General features: G+C 39.5%; 1 protein-coding gene across 3 annotated transcripts in view; it reads left to right on the top strand.

Moving 5' to 3' along the window:
• LOC102694431 (intermembrane lipid transfer protein VPS13B) overlaps nt 1-19,490 on the top strand; it is a 325,472-nt gene that overhangs the window by 67,263 nt on the left and 238,719 nt on the right. For all 3 annotated transcript variants that reach the window (XM_006636105.3, XM_015357899.2, XM_015357901.2), the window contains one exon: nt 7,528-7,712. In XM_006636105.3, coding sequence (XP_006636168.2) covers nt 7,528-7,712 — 185 coding nt within the window. The remainder of the gene's footprint in view (nt 1-7,527; nt 7,713-19,490) is intronic.

Genomic DNA, 19,490 nt, shown 5'->3' on the forward strand with positions numbered 1-19,490 from the left:
CCATATATAGTACTTCATAAGTCTAAACGACTAATGGGGGGGAGGGGGTGTCCGTTATTGCCAATACCATTGATATTCCTGAATTTTAAACATTTGTAAACAAGCATTTATTTTTACCATGATTTATCATTTATGCATTTTACCGAACTTATTTTTACACACTGTTAGCGTTTTAGTGTATTTTTAAAAATGATTGTTTTTTAAAAGTTTGCTTAGCATTCGAAACACAAACCACACCCGTCGTAAGCAATTTGCCTGACCCTGTGTTTCAAGCAGGGTTACTTCCACCTTACTTTCTAGGGTAAAATTTCTTTACCTGAATTGTCTGTGGTACAACTAATGGACCCACAGGTATTCCTCATGTTATTCCCTCTCAACCCTAATATGTCCCATGAGGAAACCAAGATTTATTTAAAGGTATGTTGTAAAAAAAAGTTTGTTTTGATATTTATGCATTTTACTTGCATTTTAATTCCCCTTTAGTACATTTTGTATTGTTATTTACTTAACTGATAAAGGTATACACACAAATTTAGGGCAGAGATAGTCTCAGGATTTCAGTCCTGTCTGCTGTATTTCAAAGTATTTTTTTCCCCCAGAGTAAATGGTTCGTTTACTTGATAGTGACTGAGTCGCAGCCTGTTAAGTTGCATTGTTGTATAATATTAAAATACATCCATTTAGCTCTAAAAGGTTGGACTGACGTAAGGAAATGAAATATTCAGTGAAGGCGCTACAGAGCAAATCATATTTAAAAAAAAAATCCCTGTAAAATTCTCAAAGGCTGTTAACGTTCTCGAGGCAGTGTTGCTTCTCAGTTTTTACAAAGAAGGGAAAGCAATTAGACACCAAAAACATTACAATGTACAATGCAGAAAATGTCTTTTATGGCTGTGCATGCATGCGCAATCCAATTTAGTACGGGTATCTTCTTCGTATACAGGACATGCCCTGACATTTTTGTGTTTTCCCTAACTACCTCACAGCTGTCCATAGAATTTTGATTAAAAATGCTTTTTCTTATCCCTGTGTAAGCGAACCTCTCTCCTGAGAGTTGGTCACGCCACTCACGAAGCTGGTATCTTTGCACAATCAAGACGTTCGGGGCTGCTGATCGAGAGGCTTCCCCCCACAAAGTGTGGTATCAAGTCCGTGCTGGTGAAATAGTAAACCCTTAAGCTGTCGGCCATCTCTCTTCTCCTACACATTTTCTCTGCACATCTTTTGAAGCCCTTTTTTGAAATTAAAAACCATAATTTGTTTTAAAGGGTTGATGGGGGGGGGGGGGGGAAAGTATTCTGGCATCCAAACAGGTGGAAGAATAATCAGATCACCCTTAATCAGATCTTTCAAGAGTTTTACAAATGCCGGATGATCTCTTAAAATAACTTTTACTCTTAGCTCTGATTAAGTTTGTCTCCTTGGTTTGAAATCCAAATTAAGTTTTTCAAGTATGATCTAGGTTTTATTTTTAAACTAAAGTTAAAGCTACACTTGCGCCAACATTTCCAGCAGCTATGTTTTCTTAAGTGTTTCCTGTAGTTATATTTCTGTGCTGAAATGTAAGGAATGGTCTGTCTTTGGTAAATTAGTGTTAAGTGCTGAGGCAAATAAAATTTACAGTTAATAATGTAGCACTTGGTTTTTGTAAAATAAAAACATAGGAGTTAAGGTCAGCCCTGAATAAACTGGCAAATACTTCTGACTGTAATAAAATGTGTTTTTAACATGTTGTGACAAAAATGTTTGATGAGAGGCCTTTATGTATTTTATTCTTGCTGCTACCTGAAATGGCAAATGGCTTTCAGTACACAGTTATTTGGCAAAAGCTTCGAAAACTTGCCTGTAACACTAAAGGATCTGTAATATTGTTAATAGCATATGCTTCATGTAAAAGATAAATTTTAATGATTTACTTGCTTTCGAGACATTATACATTGTTTCCCCGGTCTGGAAACCAATGATGGTGCTGTGGTTAATGAATATTATTTTATTTGGTTTTAAATAAACAATTATTGATTAATTATCTGGGAATCAAGAAGAACTAATGGCGCTTAGTGCACAATCAATCAGGGTAGATGTATACCTTACAGTTAGTTTGTGTTAACTAGTTTTTTTTTTAGGAGATGTAATGCAGGGGATGGGAAATGATACAAGTGCACCACTTCTCTTATGAATTGATGGGAGCCAATACTCTTTTGCTGAAGTTGTTAAAAACCTTCAAAGATGGAAGTACAGAAATGGCCAGGTGTCCTCTATAAAAGACCTCATGTAGTGGCAGCTAATTGAAATTTCTTGCCTCGATAATGTGCTTAAAATCAGTCCCCTTGAAATGTTTGACAGCGGTCTTTATCAAAGGAGATCACGGCCTTAAACGATCCATTATACTTTCACATTGACTGAAAATGGAGATTCTCACTTCAAATCGTTGCAGGTTGAAAGCTTTTGTACTGGAATTTGTCACCGCGCGCTTCATGAAGTGTACTGAAATAGCCAGCCTGATATTCATTCATGTGTGCGGGAACACCTGTGACATTCAGCCGTCAGCAAAGCAAATGGCCAGCGATCACCTTGCCCCCAGAGTTCTCTCCTCACTGAAAATGACTCGTGTTGTTTTGGAAAAAATGAGCGAATCATTCTGTACTGTACAGGATATGAGTAATAATCAAAATGAAAATTTTGGAAACAGACTGGAGGTTCCAGGCTTGCATTCTGGGACTCTAAGTAAACCATTGGAGCCAGCTGCCCCCTCCCCCGTATTCCTTCAATCATGGCAAGGTGTTGATTTTAAAAGAATAAGCGGCTGTTCCCTCACCCTGCACGTGGTCGGCTCTGAGCACAAGTTCAAGACCCATCTGCTCTGGTGCCAGTATGAATAGAGACCGAGGTATCATTTCGTCAGGACAAAGTGTGTTTTTTTTTTTGCGCGTGTTTGATGAAATCCTATTGAAGAAATGTCTGTTCTCGGCCAACCCTTGTGCCAATTTTTCCACTAGTTTTACACTCTAACCAGAGCGTTATGTTTAAGCACCCTTTAATTAAGACAAATAGATTTTTGTCCACAGAAGTACAAAGCAGCGACCTGCCAGTTCTCCCTTTCCTGAGTTTGCACTGGACCATTTCCAAGCTGCGTTTTTAATGAGACTCTTGTTCTGCTGGTTATGTTAGGAATTATTTTCCCCAGGAGAGTAATGTATGACCTGCTAGTTTTTGGTCTTTTTTTTTCCCCCTTTGCAGTTTCACAGATGTTTAGCGCGCAGAGCTTTTAGTAGCAGTAACAACTTCTTTCCTAATTATTCTTAAGTTAAAGGTTGTTAAAAAGGAGACAAAATTACCATTACTGGCAGGCTCAGCATCACCTCCTCTGATTGCTGGATGAAAATGGGAAAGACGGATCCAGCGGCAGCCAGTTGCTCTGAAATGCGCCTTGTGGCGTTCGTTTGAAGAGCACCTGTGTGGCGTAATTGAACTATGCTTTTCTCCTTCTGTTAAAGTAATAATAATAACGCCCCTACCTGGCTTGTCTAGCAGATCGCTTCACAGAAAGAACAGAAAGCTGACTGTTCCTTGCACAAGGATAGTTTCAGACGCTGAAAGGCACATACAGTCTGTCAAAAGTTGCGTTTTTTTCCAACACAAGTTGTATTCCAGGATTGCTCGGTGCAAATTAAAAGGCTTGGGTTCCGAATGTTCAGTTGTGCTTGTAATAAACCCCTTTAGTTTCCAATTGATTCTTTGTAAAAGAGGTTGGCCAGCCTTGACCTAGGTAATTTAATTGGTGACTCATGCCTGCCCTGCCCATGAGCGTCCTCTCGGAGGTTTAGGTTAGTCGACGGGCTGTTGTGTCAAAGGCTTGGCTTAGGCTAACAAGACCATCATTCATAGGATATTGTGATCAGGGGATTGTCAGGGAAATTAAAAGGAATGGGTATGCAAAATGCAGAGGAAGACATATTTCATTTTTAAAGCATAACCACCTAATGATTCTTATTTCTAGACTGATTTTATTTCCTTTTTTGGGGTTTGGTTTTGGCAGCACGCGTGTATGTGAATTGGTATATTTTTACACGTAAAAATGGCTGCTGCAGATTTTAGGACTTTGTACATCCCAAAGAAAGTTTTGTCTGTTAATCATAGTTGAAATTTTAAAAATATATATTTTGTATGATTTTAAACATACTAAACAAAGGTCAAAATTGTGTGTAAAGAATTTCCAACATTATTTCTTGAACCAAATGGGTTAAACACAAGACGTGACAAAAAACAGCTTATGACTCTTGACGAAAGGCGATTGACTGTAACCACTCGGCTTGGTTGCTTGTTCCAGACTACCATAACCCATTGTGTAAAATATATTATTAAAAGCTTTTGTGTAATGATTTTCTAATTTTCATTCCTTCAAAGGCCTATAATGGGTTTATGGCCTTGATTAACAAGCACAGTTAGGTTTTAGCGTCGCATATAATAGAGGCATTTCATACAGGTGCATGAATACAGCCTTAGACAACCACGTGTACATGCGGATTCTCTTTAATAGTGTAAACACTTGCATAATTGCACAGACTTTCATCCCTTGCCAGCTCTCATTAAAATTGCCTTTAAAAAACATTTGCAACACACATGTAATATGTTCTTCTACGTCTACATTTTTTCATTCATATTACATTTTTGCTGGAAATAATTTGAGATAAATTCTGAATCTAAACAGTTTGTATGCAAGAGGATTGGCAGATTTCATGTGAATTATCTAGTTAGGCTTGCATTGCGGTGTTCACAAGTTTAACGCTGTAGGCCGTTTTTTAAAGGGAAAAACAAGTTTCTAATCACTGCGGTTTTTAGCGCAAAATGAGTAATTAATATTTTAAAGATTATTCACTGTCCCTATATAGTTTACTTACTGTTGATGTCTGTCCTTCAAAGAAATAACAAAACTCCTCTTCCTTGCCTGTTCTGATGCCCCTTGCTGCTTTAGGTCAGTGTGGATTTTGCTTCAAGCAAAGATGAGACAAACTCCTGTCCAGAGTCATTTAATGCTTTCAGCTTTGTAGCTCTTATGCCCATCTCCAACTTACGTACACATGTGGAACAAGCTTGGAAATCAAGTCCCGTGGAGGTCCACAGAAACCACTATTAAATTATCATTTGATGAACATTGTATGCATATGGATCCAGGTACAGGGTTGGATTTTTGGTCACATGTAAATTTTCCACTAGACCAATAGGTGGGAGGTCAATACCTACCACCAATGTGTGTAGAACAGAAGTTCATGCGGTATGGTGCTTTTGTTCATTGTAAGAACTGGAAATATAACTTAAGAAATTAATTCTACCATACAGAGAAAAATGTTTATGCTCAACTTGACCATGTAATTAGAAAAAAAGAGTATTGTGCTGTGAATCAAAGTCAAGTAGTTCCACAAGCAGAATTTAAAATAACTCATGACATTCACAACTTCTGCATGGGGACAGAAATATTACATTAGTAAATGGCTCATGACACATATTGATATTTCATAATCCTTAAAGAAATCTGTTGTGGTTTCTTTTATTTAGAAAATTGTCTTTTGTGCTGCCATGACAGTCAGTGATTTGAAAAACGTTTTCTCCGTGACTCAGACTGGCACTGAAACCCCTTTTTTAACTCGATATGAACATTGTGGGAAGCGTTATTATGGTCAGATGTAGAAATCAGACTTCAATTTTTTCTAGCAAGGACCAAAACCATTTTTGCAAGTAGCTGCCTTTTGGAAGAGTTTTGAATTTTATCCACTTGGTGCCTGTCAGGGGATCAATTTGCAAAAGAAGCTAATTTCCAGCAAGTTGTTTCTTAGCTGAACAATAAGGATTCTGGTTTCTAAGAAAAACTGCTATTGCGGGCTGGTATTTATGCAGTCCTACATTACTGATTTCATTGGGTTTAATTGATGTGTAGTGTCACTTGATGTTGACGGGCATCAGGAGAATTGCCTTCTAGCCTATTGTCTGACATAAGGCTGGCTGCTTTTGGCCTGTGACAATGTGTGATTGACTTGCATCTACTTCCAAGCCCAGAACAATCCCCACATCTCTAGTCTACTCTGTTGAAAACTGGCAGAACCTTTGGAACGGGAAGTTAAGTCTAACACAGCCTCATCTGGAGGTGATCTTAGTTGAAGAATGGGATGGGATTGTATTTCAAAGTGTTTAAGAACGTGGTTGAATGTGTGCCATGTTCTGTTCAAGTTGTTCTTGTTCCGCTTGGGATTAAATTAATAATGCCTTGGGTAAGCATTCAGGGAAACAGGTGTTTGGATTGAGAATTGGTTAGTAGAATACAAAGGATACTGATAAGGGATGATGTAATTAGTGGAGTACTGCAGGGATCCGTTCTAGGACCTTCTTAAGTTATAACTGTGATCTAAATTCTGCTATAGATAGTTGTGATATTTGCAGATGATGCCAAATTTGGAGGATTAGCAACACTTCTAAGAGCAGCAAAGGAAAATCCAAAAGATTCAGATAAAATTCATGACTGGGTAGATCAGATAAACAGCTGGCAGATGAGGTTTAATTTAGACGAGTGCAGGGTATAGTACGTCGTGGTTAAAATGTAGACTTTTTATACGATATGGGAAATAGAAGAGCTAGAAGAGGCTTCTGTAGAAGAGGCCACTTCTTTACCCAAAGAGAAGCAGGAGTGTGGAATAAAAAACCTGGCAACTTTAGTGGAGCTGATACCAGGGCTTCTTTCAGGAAACAGCTGGATGAGATCCTTGGATCAATTAACTTCTAGTTACCAAACTAGATGGGCTAAACAGCCTCCTCTCCTTTATAACCATTCCTTTGTTCTCATCACCACTTATGCAGAACTGCTCTTAAATCATTACCTCATTTCAGACTGTCGATTAATTCCATCTAAGACGCATATTCTCATCGACTTGACAGTAATGTCATTCGAATACAAAGAAACAGATGCAAGATGGACTGTGAGTGAATTAGATGTCACCCTTTCAGTGTAGAGTGTCCTTCACTATTTTTAAAATAACACTATGGCTGTTAGGGAATCGGTTCCAGTATATGGCTCAGAGTTAAATGACAAGCTCCAGGTAAACTTACTGTATGGTCACAGTGATAGAATAATTTTCTTTCATAAGCGCACATGAATTTATCATTAATATAAAGTAGATGACAGTTCAGCTAGGCCAACAATTTTTTTAATATGTCCCTTTTCACCTGTATCTCACGGTAGTGCTTCTCACTAGTACATCTTGTGAACGGCTCATTGAGGAGAAAATTAATTCAATATCTTGATCGGTCAATGTAAAAAATTCAACCTTACAAAACTTCCACACAATAAACACCCTTTTTCCTATTCTTTTGTGGTTTTATGGTTGTTTTCTCAATTTACGTGAGCCTATCTAATTAGACTCTTGATTTTTTTTTTGAATCTTCTGTTTGTAAAATTGCATTGTGGAGTTTGTATATGGCAGCAGACCCTTTGGATCACAACGAGGCACCTAAGTTGGTTTTGCTTGTGTTTCATTTCAGGACTAAGAGGCCTTTCGTCCCCATCACAGAGTGCATTTTTGAACTTCCAAACTTCGCAATACAAGCCACTAGAGCCCAGACACTCCTACTGCAGGCCATTTACCAGAGCTGGGCTCACAACCTGGGAAATGGGGTCTCTCTTGGGGTAAATGAAGCCTTACTGAATGAGGTCTACAGGGCATCAGGTAACATTTTTACTTGTGTTTTTCTTTCATTTTTTTGTTCATTTTTTGTTTCCTTCTTAATTTCAATCTGTTTTTATTTTTTTTTATTAATATGCTTCCAAACAAGGGGTTGCTGACTGTTTTTGTGAAATGGAAAGGCTGGTTTCTTGTAAAGCTTTCTGAGAAGTAAGCAAGAAGGTGGTCTTGTAAACTATTACGATGACTAGGGATTTGAATTTGAAACCAGATGGGCAACCATGCACACAGCTGAACTAAACCCTCAGACCTTACATTTACCCCTTATTTGCCCATTGTTACCAATGTTTTCAAGATATAAGGCACCTACTGTGTGTGACAACAGTACATTGGAACCATTTGAACATGCAGGAAAAGACAAAGAGGAATAATGATGTTTCCTGTACAAGACTTCTGTTTACCTGAAGCAACAAAATAGTAGTTGTACGATATTCTGTAGTTGTTGCTTCTTTGTATAATATATACACCTTTTCACTTTTTGTCAAGTTCACAGTTTAGTCTTAGTAATTTATGGCTTAGGAATGCTTTACTTCTGTGAGGGAGTGAGGCTCATGGCATTATCATACTGAAGTTAATGGTTTCTGTGTTCTGTGCTGCTAGTGATCAGTAAGGAATCTTAACATTGTCAAAACACTGAGTGAATCTGAATGCTTTTGTCAGCAGATGTGTGAAAATTGTATTCTTTTTACTTGGTATAAAATATATTGCTATACCTTTTTATAAGTACGGAATGCCATAGCTATGCTCATTTCCACCTTAAAGGTCGGCTAGCCTTCTGAAGCCAGTTAACACTGTGGCAGTGGTGGAAATGTCTCGCAGATTTAAACAAAGATGCCCAGAGCAGTCCAAAACAGACTCCAAGACTGAGGTATAAAACCTCTGTGCTCAAAAGTTACATTGGTGCACATTTCCTTTTTTCAGATGGTAACATAAGAAAGAATTTAATGCTCGATGCCTTATAGGATGCCTTAATGGTTGAATAATAAATTCAACCTCATAAAAGTGAAATTCAATAAAACAGTAGCTTTCTCATGACGGTAGCATCTGGCGGATTCTCTCGAGAGCCAGTATTTTCCAACTCATTAGGATCATGTTGTTCTGTATGTCGTCAACATAGACACAGCCAAGCTACCTTTACATACACAACCGCCAGATTATTAAATAGGTCTCTTGTGGAGTGAAGTCAAATATTCCTCTCGTTTGGCCTTTTTGCTTTGAAACTGGCTAGAATAGCAACTTTAGGATTTGCACATCTGGTCCCAAACATGGAGGCGAAAAAAAGCAAGTGAAAGTGGAAATTAGCAGTTGAAATGGGTATCTTTTCCAGGTGTGCTTACGCACTGCCTGGCTGAAATATTCATATCCTGTTGTGAAATTACAAAATGGTGCTTGCAGATTATTTTTTGTAATTTGGTGTCATTTTTTTTATTCAAAACCTAAACACTCAAGCCGAAGCCTTATCGGGGTAAGTAGTTCCATTAAAACTTAAAAAAAAAATCTCATCAAAAACTAAAGAGGGGAAAAAAAATGTTAATGGTTGTAATCGGACCCATGGACTCGGTATTTGGCGGAATCACCTTTGGCAGCAATTACAGCTGCAAGTCTTTTGGGGGATGACTCCACCAACTTTGCGCACTGGCTCGGTGCAGTTTTTGCCCATTATATGAAGCTTGATATTTGCTCAAGCTCTTTCCAGTTGCATGGAGATCGCTTATGGGCGGTAGTGTAAAGTCTTTCCACTGATTCTGAATAGAATACAAGTCAGGACTTTGACTGGGCCACTCAGCGACACACACTTTATTATTAGTTAGCCATTCCAGTGTGCCATTGGCTTGTGCTTTGTGTTGTTGTCATGCTGAAAGGTGAATTGTTTGTTCCAGTATTAGGTCTGAGGCAGTTTTTCCTCTAATATTTGCCAGTACTTTGCTCCTTCTGTGTTCCCATCAATCTTGGCAAGCTTCCCAATCCCTTAGGGATTGGCTGACTGATGCACTATGTTGGGTTTAAATGCTTTGCATTTACACCAAAAAGTCTTCATTTTATCTTGTTTGACCACAGACAATTTTGCCAGATGTTTGGTTTGCAGTATCTTTCAGGTGCTTTGTTGCAAAGCCCGGGCAGGATTTGAGATGGTTTTTGTTCCGGTTCCATACAGGCGGCTTTTGTGCAGTGGTTGGCAAGTTGTGGACCCAGGGACAGTTTCTTCCATCTCAGGTCTATCTTTCCATCTCACTTCTGTCCTCACAGTGGCATCCCTAACCAGTTTCCTCCTTGCCCAGATGGTCAGTTTGAAGGGACAGACTGATCTTTAGACTGTCTCGATGCCTTCAGCTTCTGAATGGATCGATGTCACCATGCGAAGCAGTGCTGCGGTTCTGAGATGTCTTTATACCTTTTTCAAGATCTGTGTCTTTGTTTAATCTTATACCTGCATGCTCCTTGGTCTTCAAGATTTGTGGTTGAATCTTTGACTGAAGTTTACTACCTGACTGAGAATCGTCCAGAGATTGTATTTATTCTGACAATCTTTAGAAGCTTTATTATTTCAAACAGGCAGAGGCCTCTCAGCTAAGCATGTGGCTCATGAAGGTAATTTTGTGCAACTTCGTTTAGTTTTGCCACAGGAAAGGCTTTGAATACTCATTCAGTCATGACTTTATTTTTCTTTCATTTTAATTATATCTTTCTTTCTTTTTTTTTTGCTTTGAATCTGTCGAATAGGTTGTGTATATAACATTTATTGTGTTATGACTGAAAGTTTTAAAGCAACAAAATGTGAACACTGTGCAAGGCCCTCTATTTAAAAAAATAATGTCAAAGAAATTGATTTTTTATGGTCTTGTGTGAGCAGAAAAGAAACCACTTTTAGGAGGGCTAAAGAATAGTATGAAGTGAGCTTTCTTTTCTCACAGGCTGGTTTATGGTGCTAAGACAGTGGATATTTCTTGTCTTCTTTTGTCATGGCCATATCATGCAGTTTCTCATAGCTCCCCAGGTTGAAGTGACTGAGACAAATTGGTTGTTTGTTAAAAACAGCTTACAGCAGGAGTTCCCAAAGTCCGTCTTTGAGCAATACCCTCCTTCAGGTTTTCTTTCCAGTGTAACTCTTAGTTTAATGGAACCAGCGACTGGCTCAATCAGAGCAGCTCTTTGCATGAACCTTGGTGTGAGGAGACCAGTTAAACCTGCAGGAGTCTGGCCCTCCAGCTCCCATTCTGGGAGCCCCTTTACAGTTGACCTTGACTGGTGGTTTGGTTCCTGTGTTTCCCCTAGCCTTCTCTGCGGGATTCAGCAGTGCTGTTCTGAGCACACGTACATGCGTGAACTGTGCTGAATGCATGACACATTATAACATAAACCTGCAGAGGCCTGGATCACTGACGTTAGGAACGCAACGCATAATGATGATAATACAATCATGGGAAAAGATTGGGTTAACTTCAGGGTCGTTTTTTTTTTATCTTAAAATTTGCATTGAAGTTGAATAGCTATTCGTGGATTTAGCATAGTGCCGCAGAGCATAATCTTTTTTTATGGTGCTTTATTTTAGGTGACGTTTCTTCTCTACTGTGCAATGTTTGACAGATTCAAGAAAGATAGGGTTAACTGCTATTTCCCTATATTGAATGAGGCATGAAGCTGAATGTTCTGTAAAGCTTTTTGTCTTGTTGATTATTGCCCTTTAAACATGGAGAGTACTGATATATTTAGTAATTTTCTGTGCTTTTATCTTTCTTTTAGAAAATGATCATTCGTTTATCATTAGGTATCGTTCATAGGATTTTCACAGCATGGAAAGGAGATAATCTGAAAAATGTCACCATATGATTTCATTTGGGGTAAATGATGTTCCTTTTTATTTTCCGAGTCACATTTTTTAAAAGCAATGATTAGTTCTGTTTTTTGTAAGACAATTAAACTTCCTTAATGACTTGTTTAGAGAATGTCAAAATAGGCATGAGACTGGGTCTTTTAATGATGCATAAGTAAACTGTTTATTACCATCTTTGTTTCATGTATGAATATTACACAATTGATCAATTTAAAAATAGGAATCTGACCCCAGACCTCATCCGTACTTAATTTATACAAGTCCTCTGTGAAATAGGAGTAAGATTTTTTTAGAAACCCTTGGAATTTTAATTTATTAGGCTGTGTGCCATTTTAAGTTCGGCACGTAAGTATTGAGCAATTATGCTCTTAAACTTTCCATGGTGGAATTTTTTCTTTGTGAATCTTTTACATTTCGCGGATAACAGCTTTAGAAAACAAAATCAGATGGCCAGTTAATTTCTGTTTTCTTCTCAACCAGTTTGAAATCGGCATTTATCGAGTTGGCTTAGTGCAGCTTCCAGGAGAGTTGCTGTGCGTTTTAAGGTGCCTGGCTGGTCTCGGGATTGGCTGCTGTGTACTCAGCCGTGCAAACAGCCACATTGACCACAGAACAGTTCCACGGGGACACAGCTCACGCCTGCAACGTCTCTAGAGGAAAGGGCTCAGATCAAACCACCCAGCAGCTCTCACATGGCTCTTTCAACAGCCACACCTATAAGTGCCACCTTTCATTGATCTTACTACCTATCTTTTTAATTCTAGGTTTCTCGCATGCGTACTCAGTAGCTCTGGTTAAACACCAAACAAACACATGTGGTGGAAAATGACTTCTTCCCTCTGTGTTTTTTCCCTTTTTTTCTTTTTTTTTTTGTGCTGCTACTTACTCAAAGATCTGTGAGATCTTGGGAGGTACTGGATCTGTTCCTCCTTCTGTGCGGGTGTCCTTATTCAGAAGACTCAGAATAAAACAGGAATGATGTGAGGTTGCAAACGTAATCCTAGCTTCCTGAAAGACAAAACGGTCTTGCTTCAGATTTTATTCTTGAAGAGAATTGGAATATGAAGTCCAAAATATCCTTGCTTTTGGTTCTCACTGGCGTAATGCTAGTCCCGGTTGCCTTCTTTTGGATCCTCTTACTGTTCATGCATCGCTGAGTGTTCCCCATGCGAATGGTACATTTAAAAAAAAAACTTCAGTAATCTCGAACTCGCCATGGTTACCGAGCAAATATGACTTTGCCTTGTTGATCGGTTTGATCTGACACTGGATAAAACGTCAGTTCAGTGCTGTTTTGTGGCAGGCCAAGCACTATAGGGTGTTGTACATGGCCATGTCTGAAGTCTGAACAGCGCTAAATATTCATTTAACCGATTCCAGCACCATCCTCAACCATGTATTCTGATCTGTGCACGACGGAAATTTTGAATGGCCAAGAGATACATTTTCACGTTTTGCTGCTTTGCCCAACTCTAATGGATTGGGTCCTAAAAAAAACAACTAAAAAAAACAAAAAAACAGGGTTAGCGAAACAGCAGGCATCCGAAACCCACATGCTTTCTCCAGAGCAGCAGCCAGTCCTGTGGTTGACAGCTTAAAAGCGATCTGCCCACCACTTTTCTAGGCAACCGCTAACCTCAGCCCAGGGAAAGTGCCCTCCCGCTGTGGGTTTGGAAGGCTGAAACCTGCCATCCCCTCTCCTTGCCCCGGTTGTCCCTGGCTCGCACAGCGGCGCAGTCCCAAGGTGAGCACCCACTCAGCCCCGTCCTCTCAGCTGAAGGCGGTTCAGCCGTGTAGCTCCATTTAACTTTTTGCTGCAACTTTTTAAACCGGTTGTTTTTTTATTTTTTTATTTTTTGGAGGAGGAGGATGGGGTTATTTTGTAGCTTTCCCTCTTCTTTCCCGCTAGGAATGTCATTTGTCCTTTTGGATGCGTGTCCTGCTTGCGCCCTGTGCTTTGATCAGCTCTGGTTGCCGGGGACTGTGACGCGGGATAGAAGTGTCTTTTAAAAGTGACAACCGATGGATAGTTTTTGGTTTGCACTCTTCATCCATTCTTGACTATGTGTCTGTACAGGAAACCCTCGGTTTAATGAACTTGAACTTGAACTTGAACTTTATTGCCATATGTAACCGGTACTGGTACAATGGAAGTCTTACTTACAGAAAGTCTCTCGATTGTAAAACAAGTGTAAAAAACAAAACAAAGTGCAAACAGTGCATCCAGACAATGTACAAACAAACAATAGACAATGTGCAAGTAAACATGTAGACAGTTTGAATGTTAACAATACAGACGTGTAAACAATGACTGGAGATGTGCAATAGATAAGAAATCATAAAGAGGTAGATGGTGATGGTGTAGGTGTGGTCCGAGGGGGATGGCTAAATGTGTTCGCCAGTCTCACTGCTTGTGGATAGAAGCTATTGAAGAATCTAGTGGTAAGTGTCCGTATGCTCTTATATCTCTTGCCTGAGGGCAGTGGGGTGAAGAGCTCATGCCCGGGGTGGTGACTGCCCTCTGTGATGGCCAGAATTCTACCACGGCAGCGGTCCTCATAGAGCTGTTTAATCTCGGTGAGACCGCAGCCGATGATCTTCTGGGCCATATTGACCATTCTCTGCAGTGCCTTTCTTTCTCGCGAAGAGGTGTTGCCATACCACACGGTGATCCCGTTGGTGAGGACGCTCTCGATGGTGCAGCGGTAGAAGTTCACCAACACATGTATTGGCATCCCCCATCGCTTGAGGCACCTCAAGAAATAAAGGCGCTGCTGAGCCTTCTTCATGATAGAGTCAGTGTTCACAGTCCAGGTTAGATCTTTAGAGATGTGAATTCCCAAAAACCTAAAGCTGGTGACTGTTTCCACTTCCGTTCCATCAATACTGAGTGGGCTGTGAGTGTATGGCCTGTGTCTCCGAAAGTCCACTATTAGCTCTTTCGTTTTCTTTATGTTCAAGTCCAGGTTATTGCTATGACACCACCTAAGCAGCTGTACAACTTCATGCCTGTAAGTGGACTCGTCATCATCACTGAACACTCCTATTATAGTGGACTTTGGATTTAAAGGACTTCAGATTTAATTGCCAAAATCTGCTTTTACACGATAAAAATAAGTACTGCGTAGATTTTAAAATTCAGGAATATCAGTGGTGTGTTATAGGGGTCGGCCACATAATTACAGTGGGTGTTGTTTGCGTCTCCCGTGCCTTAGTGAATTTCATGGAGAAACAATAATGGATACCTCTTCTCCCCTATTGATTCTTTAAACCAAGGGCTTACTGTACTGTAAATACTTTTAAGGTTTTAGATGGAAGATGGCGGTGCTCTTAAATTCTGGTTTAATAGACAGTTACTCTTAGCTTCCACAAAAGATCTGCAAAATCATTGTGACAGTGTGTTAACCACTTTGGGACTGTCATCCCTGATACTTTTTTTTTATTTAATATTTTTTGTTCTCAAGCCAGGGTAGTGCTTGGAGGGATTTGGGACAGCTCATATTATGTCCTTGATTGGAAGTAATCGTTTTGCTTTCTTTCATGCTTTTATCTGTGATAGTGCAATTGAAATGCTGACACTACAAAAAGATCCACTAAAAAAAGAGCTGCAGACAACTCATTATAAAAGATGTATGGTTTGGCTGTTTTTCCCCCTTTTAAATGCTTCCAGAGTGGAAATGCCTCATTGATTATTCTTTTTTTTTTGTCAAATACAGCTGTTGAGTGGATCTGTAGGTATCATTTGGCACAAGAAAAACTGTCTGGTCTGTCACTCCGAGCACTGCATTGTACATAGCATCCTATCACCCCAGCGTACAAAAAAAATTGTTATTGTAAATGGTAGACTGTGTTACATTGCCAACGCAAAGTTATTGGAGATTGGAAGAGCCTTCATTTTACATTACATTTGTTTTCCTTGTGTATCCACGGACATGTTAATAGCCGCACAGCCGTTCCAGGGAGCTGCAAGCCTGGATTCACATGTGATTTCATTTTCAAGGGAAAAGGTGAAGAGAAGTGAGAGAGGGGGGTTCGTGGGGGTATGATGGTATGGCCCTGAGTGCATGATTTCTGCCTGATATACGAGCTGTGACATAGCTGTAGCATGACTGATATGTGACAGCAGTGCAGTGCCCAGATGGAGCCTACTGGACTCTTGCCAGGCGAGAAATGGGAAATTGATGGCTAAAGGTGGGAAGGAACACTTCAGAAAACAGGGAATTGTTTTTCTCTTTATGAAACTCACCTTTCCTTACCTAATTGGATTTTGGTTGAATTCTCTTTTCTTTTTATTGCACTCTGTCTGAGCACGTGAGAGGACATTAAAGGAAACTGCTGCTAGGAACGTGTGAATACTGGAGGCCTTTGAAGATGTGTGATGTTGGAGATCTCTGTGAGATTTCAGTGCTTAGTTTGTTTCTGATAATGCGTTGTAGTTATTAAAGCAAGCCTTTTCTTCAGGCTGCACTACAGCAGTTGTGTTGAATGTCAAAGTAATTGTAAAAGGTAATAGGGTTACGCATTACCTTGAAATTCTGTAAAATGATGTGAGAAGGTAGTAACTTTTTGAGTGACAGCATAATAGAAAATGTATTTATTCAATTTTTGTTTAGTATTTAATGTGCTCATTTTCTTTTTGTCCTGTGAGTAGCATGATAGCATTCCTTGGGAAAAGAAAAGTTTTAAAAACCTTTTTTGGATTAGAGATACTTAACAGATGAAAGTTGAGGCTTCTCACATGACTTTGAAAAAGATTGAAGAACCTTCTTTGATTGGGTTCTCAAAATCCAGTAGACAGTTGAGTATACACTAGCTTTGGGACCAAAGGGTCCTATGGGTCCACTACAGGAATAAGCAGAGTTTAATTCCACCATGAAAACTAAAAATCTAGAAGAAATAACACTTTTTGTTGTGCCCCTATTGGCAGTAAAAGCAGTGCACGTAATGTGGAAATTAGCGGATCTCCGGTCTCACTGCTGGGTGTCCCGTTGAAAGTGAACCGGAGGCAGCAAAAGCCCCTTTCACTCATTTGGCAAAGAAACGAGGCCTTTCACGTTATCCTCTAACACAGGGTAAAAAGTATTGCTCAGCACAGAACCAAAAGGCAATTATTTTTCCGAGTGCAATTATACTTTTTGGCTACTATCCAAAAAACAGACATTTCATGTAAGAACTCGGTATTCAATAAGTAAAGCCTTATTCTGGCGGGTGACTTTCATTCTGGCCGGCAGCATTATTTGAGGAAGTACTGTCATCTCATGGGGTTTCACAGATGACATCTGCATCTTGTCTTGTGTTGATTTAAAAAAAATAATATTTAAATACACTTCTCATTTTAAAAGCAACCTTTTGAACAAACAAAGTGTCAGCAGTGGACAACAGAGAGATAAATCTTTTCGGAACGTGGAACCTTTTCTTTTTTTCCCCCCTCAAAGCAAACTTCAGTGGGCTGCAGCCAGCCGGTCCTCAATGCGGATGACTTTTTAAGTTGATCCAGACAGGCCTTTATGTTTAAGTGTTTGAAGGCTGTTTTGTTTCACCAGCACAAGCCAATAATAAAGAAGGATGGAAAACAGCAGCCTGTTGTTGCTGCGCGTTGGCATGCCCGATTTGCTCATTGATTTGCATATACCGGGGCTATTGACAGACAGATGGTGTAGCTCTCTGGTCTGTCTGCGGTTTGTGACGTGATGCGCTCATCGGGGGAGATCAGTGCTGTTATTTATCACCGTCACTATACGTTCATCACCAGGCATCCTCTGACATGATACAGGCCAGGGGGAGATGATATTTAAAAAAGAAAAAATGGGGAAACCCAAAAAAACAAATCTGCTTTCAGAGAATGTGCTTTTTTCCGTCACATAGCTAAATACGGTGCAGAGCGCGTTATGGTAAAGATGATTACTGCGATGGGTAGGAGCTTGTGAAGGAAGGGCAGGGATGTCATTTCATTTTGGCGGTTTCAGCGGGTGATTTTTAATTTTTTTTTTTGCTGTCCCGCAGCATCATCCCTTCACAGTCCTCTGTGTACGGAGCCCCTGGCTCCCGTGCGGGGGAGACGAGGCTGCCGATGGGAGAAATGTCGCTGGGGCGCAGGTGGTTTCCGTAAGGCTGGGCTGGTGCTGCTGTTCTCTTCGGGTTGGCAGGGGGTTCACGCGAACGAGCCGCTGGGAGTTTTGCGGAGCTGAACATTGAGAGCGTGCAGGGCTCGTCAACCTGGCAGCTGTGGGGGGAAAAGTAGAAACAGCAGCACGATGCGCCATGCAGGTGTTTGTTCGTCATTGACTGAACGCGTTCAAGAGACAAGAGTTCTGGCTGTATGATGTTGCAAACAAGGTGGCAAAAAATAGTCCAATTTAAAGAGCCACTAGAAAATATGTATCACTTGGGTTATCAAATATAGGTAGACCTTGCAATTCATTTTTCCTCTAAATTATTTTTAAAATGTTTTTATGGGTAAAATAGACCGCGCTCTGAAGGATTCCTTTTCCGGTCTGTGTTTTTGTATCTTGAAGCTACAGTCATGCACAATGTGAGATTACCGATTCAAATGTGCAATCAAGTGAATTTTCATGACTGTATAAATAGTTTGAGGATGATGAAACCTGCTTTCAGGACAGTTTTGAACTGCAATTTTCAATAGTTCATCAAGGAATTTTGGATTTAATCTTGTTCCAGTTAGCCATCGTTATGGTGGTTTGCAAAAACGTCTCACGTCACGTTTAAAAATGTGGCAAGGGCCAACCAACCAAGCTCAAAAGGAGTTAAACTGGTTGATAAGAAAGGGATGATATAACCATTTTAAGGTCTATAATAATCCGGTTACTTAATACTCATAATGGGTTTTTGTTGCGCTTTTTGGTTTTGATTGAAATTTCACGAAATATGGAACACCCATTTGACATTATTGATTAATGTATCTTAATGTTTTTTAAATCATCCATTCATCTTATTATTTCAAAGCAATGCATTGATTCAACATTTTGTTCACAAAAAGTACAGCATTGATGTTAGCTACTTATTTTTAAGTCCTTAATTTTGTATCCTCTTAACAGTGGGCATGAAAAATGTAGCTGACTAATAAACTGGCATTCCACTATGAAGCTTCAGTCTTGCCATCTAAAATAGTCAAGCTTTCTTCTTTGATAGATTGAGTACTGAGGCATATTATTTGATGTGAAAGACATTGATGCTGACTGATTGTGCAGTAGAATTGGTCAGAAATGAAAACAAAAAATCTGTTTGTATTTATCATTCACTTGCAGATTTTACTCCCTGCTGGTACAGCAGTTCTGTCGGCGCTTATACATTATAGGATGCCAAGTGTTCAAGTCATGTAGCAATGCAGTAACGTTCTGTGACAGCTTAGTTGTATTTTCCTTTAAAACTGAATGAAGACTACCGCCCAATGATACAGGTAGAATTGGACATACTAATATTTACGTTAAAAATATTAACAAATAAGAGTTTTCCATTTGTATAGATTCCAAGACATAATACAGCACACATTTTGAAAACATAAGAACTGGTTTAATTTAATTAACTGTGGTCTGATATGTTGTGCATCTCTTTCTTGGTAAACCACACTGGCATTTATTGGCTGTTACTTCAAAGCACTATGGTTTTTCGTCTACTGTTGTTAGCCAAATGTGTCATAAGAGCATTAACGACAGAATGGAAACCAGTTCTGATGGAGTGTGTTTTAATGGTATATCATGCCATTGCCTGATCACGTCCTTACATGTGGGTCTTAGTAATTTTCTGGATTTTTTTGTAAACCTCTTGGAAACCAGTGGTACTGTACCATTAGTGTAGTAAAAATTGGTTTGGTATAAAATCTTTTAAATGTGGTAATTCAGAAGCACTTCAGATTGGAGCTAACATCAGATTTGCACATGGTGCCATTTTAGAATCAGTGATAGAAGCTGGTA

This window comes from Lepisosteus oculatus, chromosome 10 (assembly GCF_040954835.1).
Source record: "Lepisosteus oculatus isolate fLepOcu1 chromosome 10, fLepOcu1.hap2, whole genome shotgun sequence".
Taxonomy (NCBI): Eukaryota; Metazoa; Chordata; class Actinopteri; order Semionotiformes; family Lepisosteidae; genus Lepisosteus; species Lepisosteus oculatus.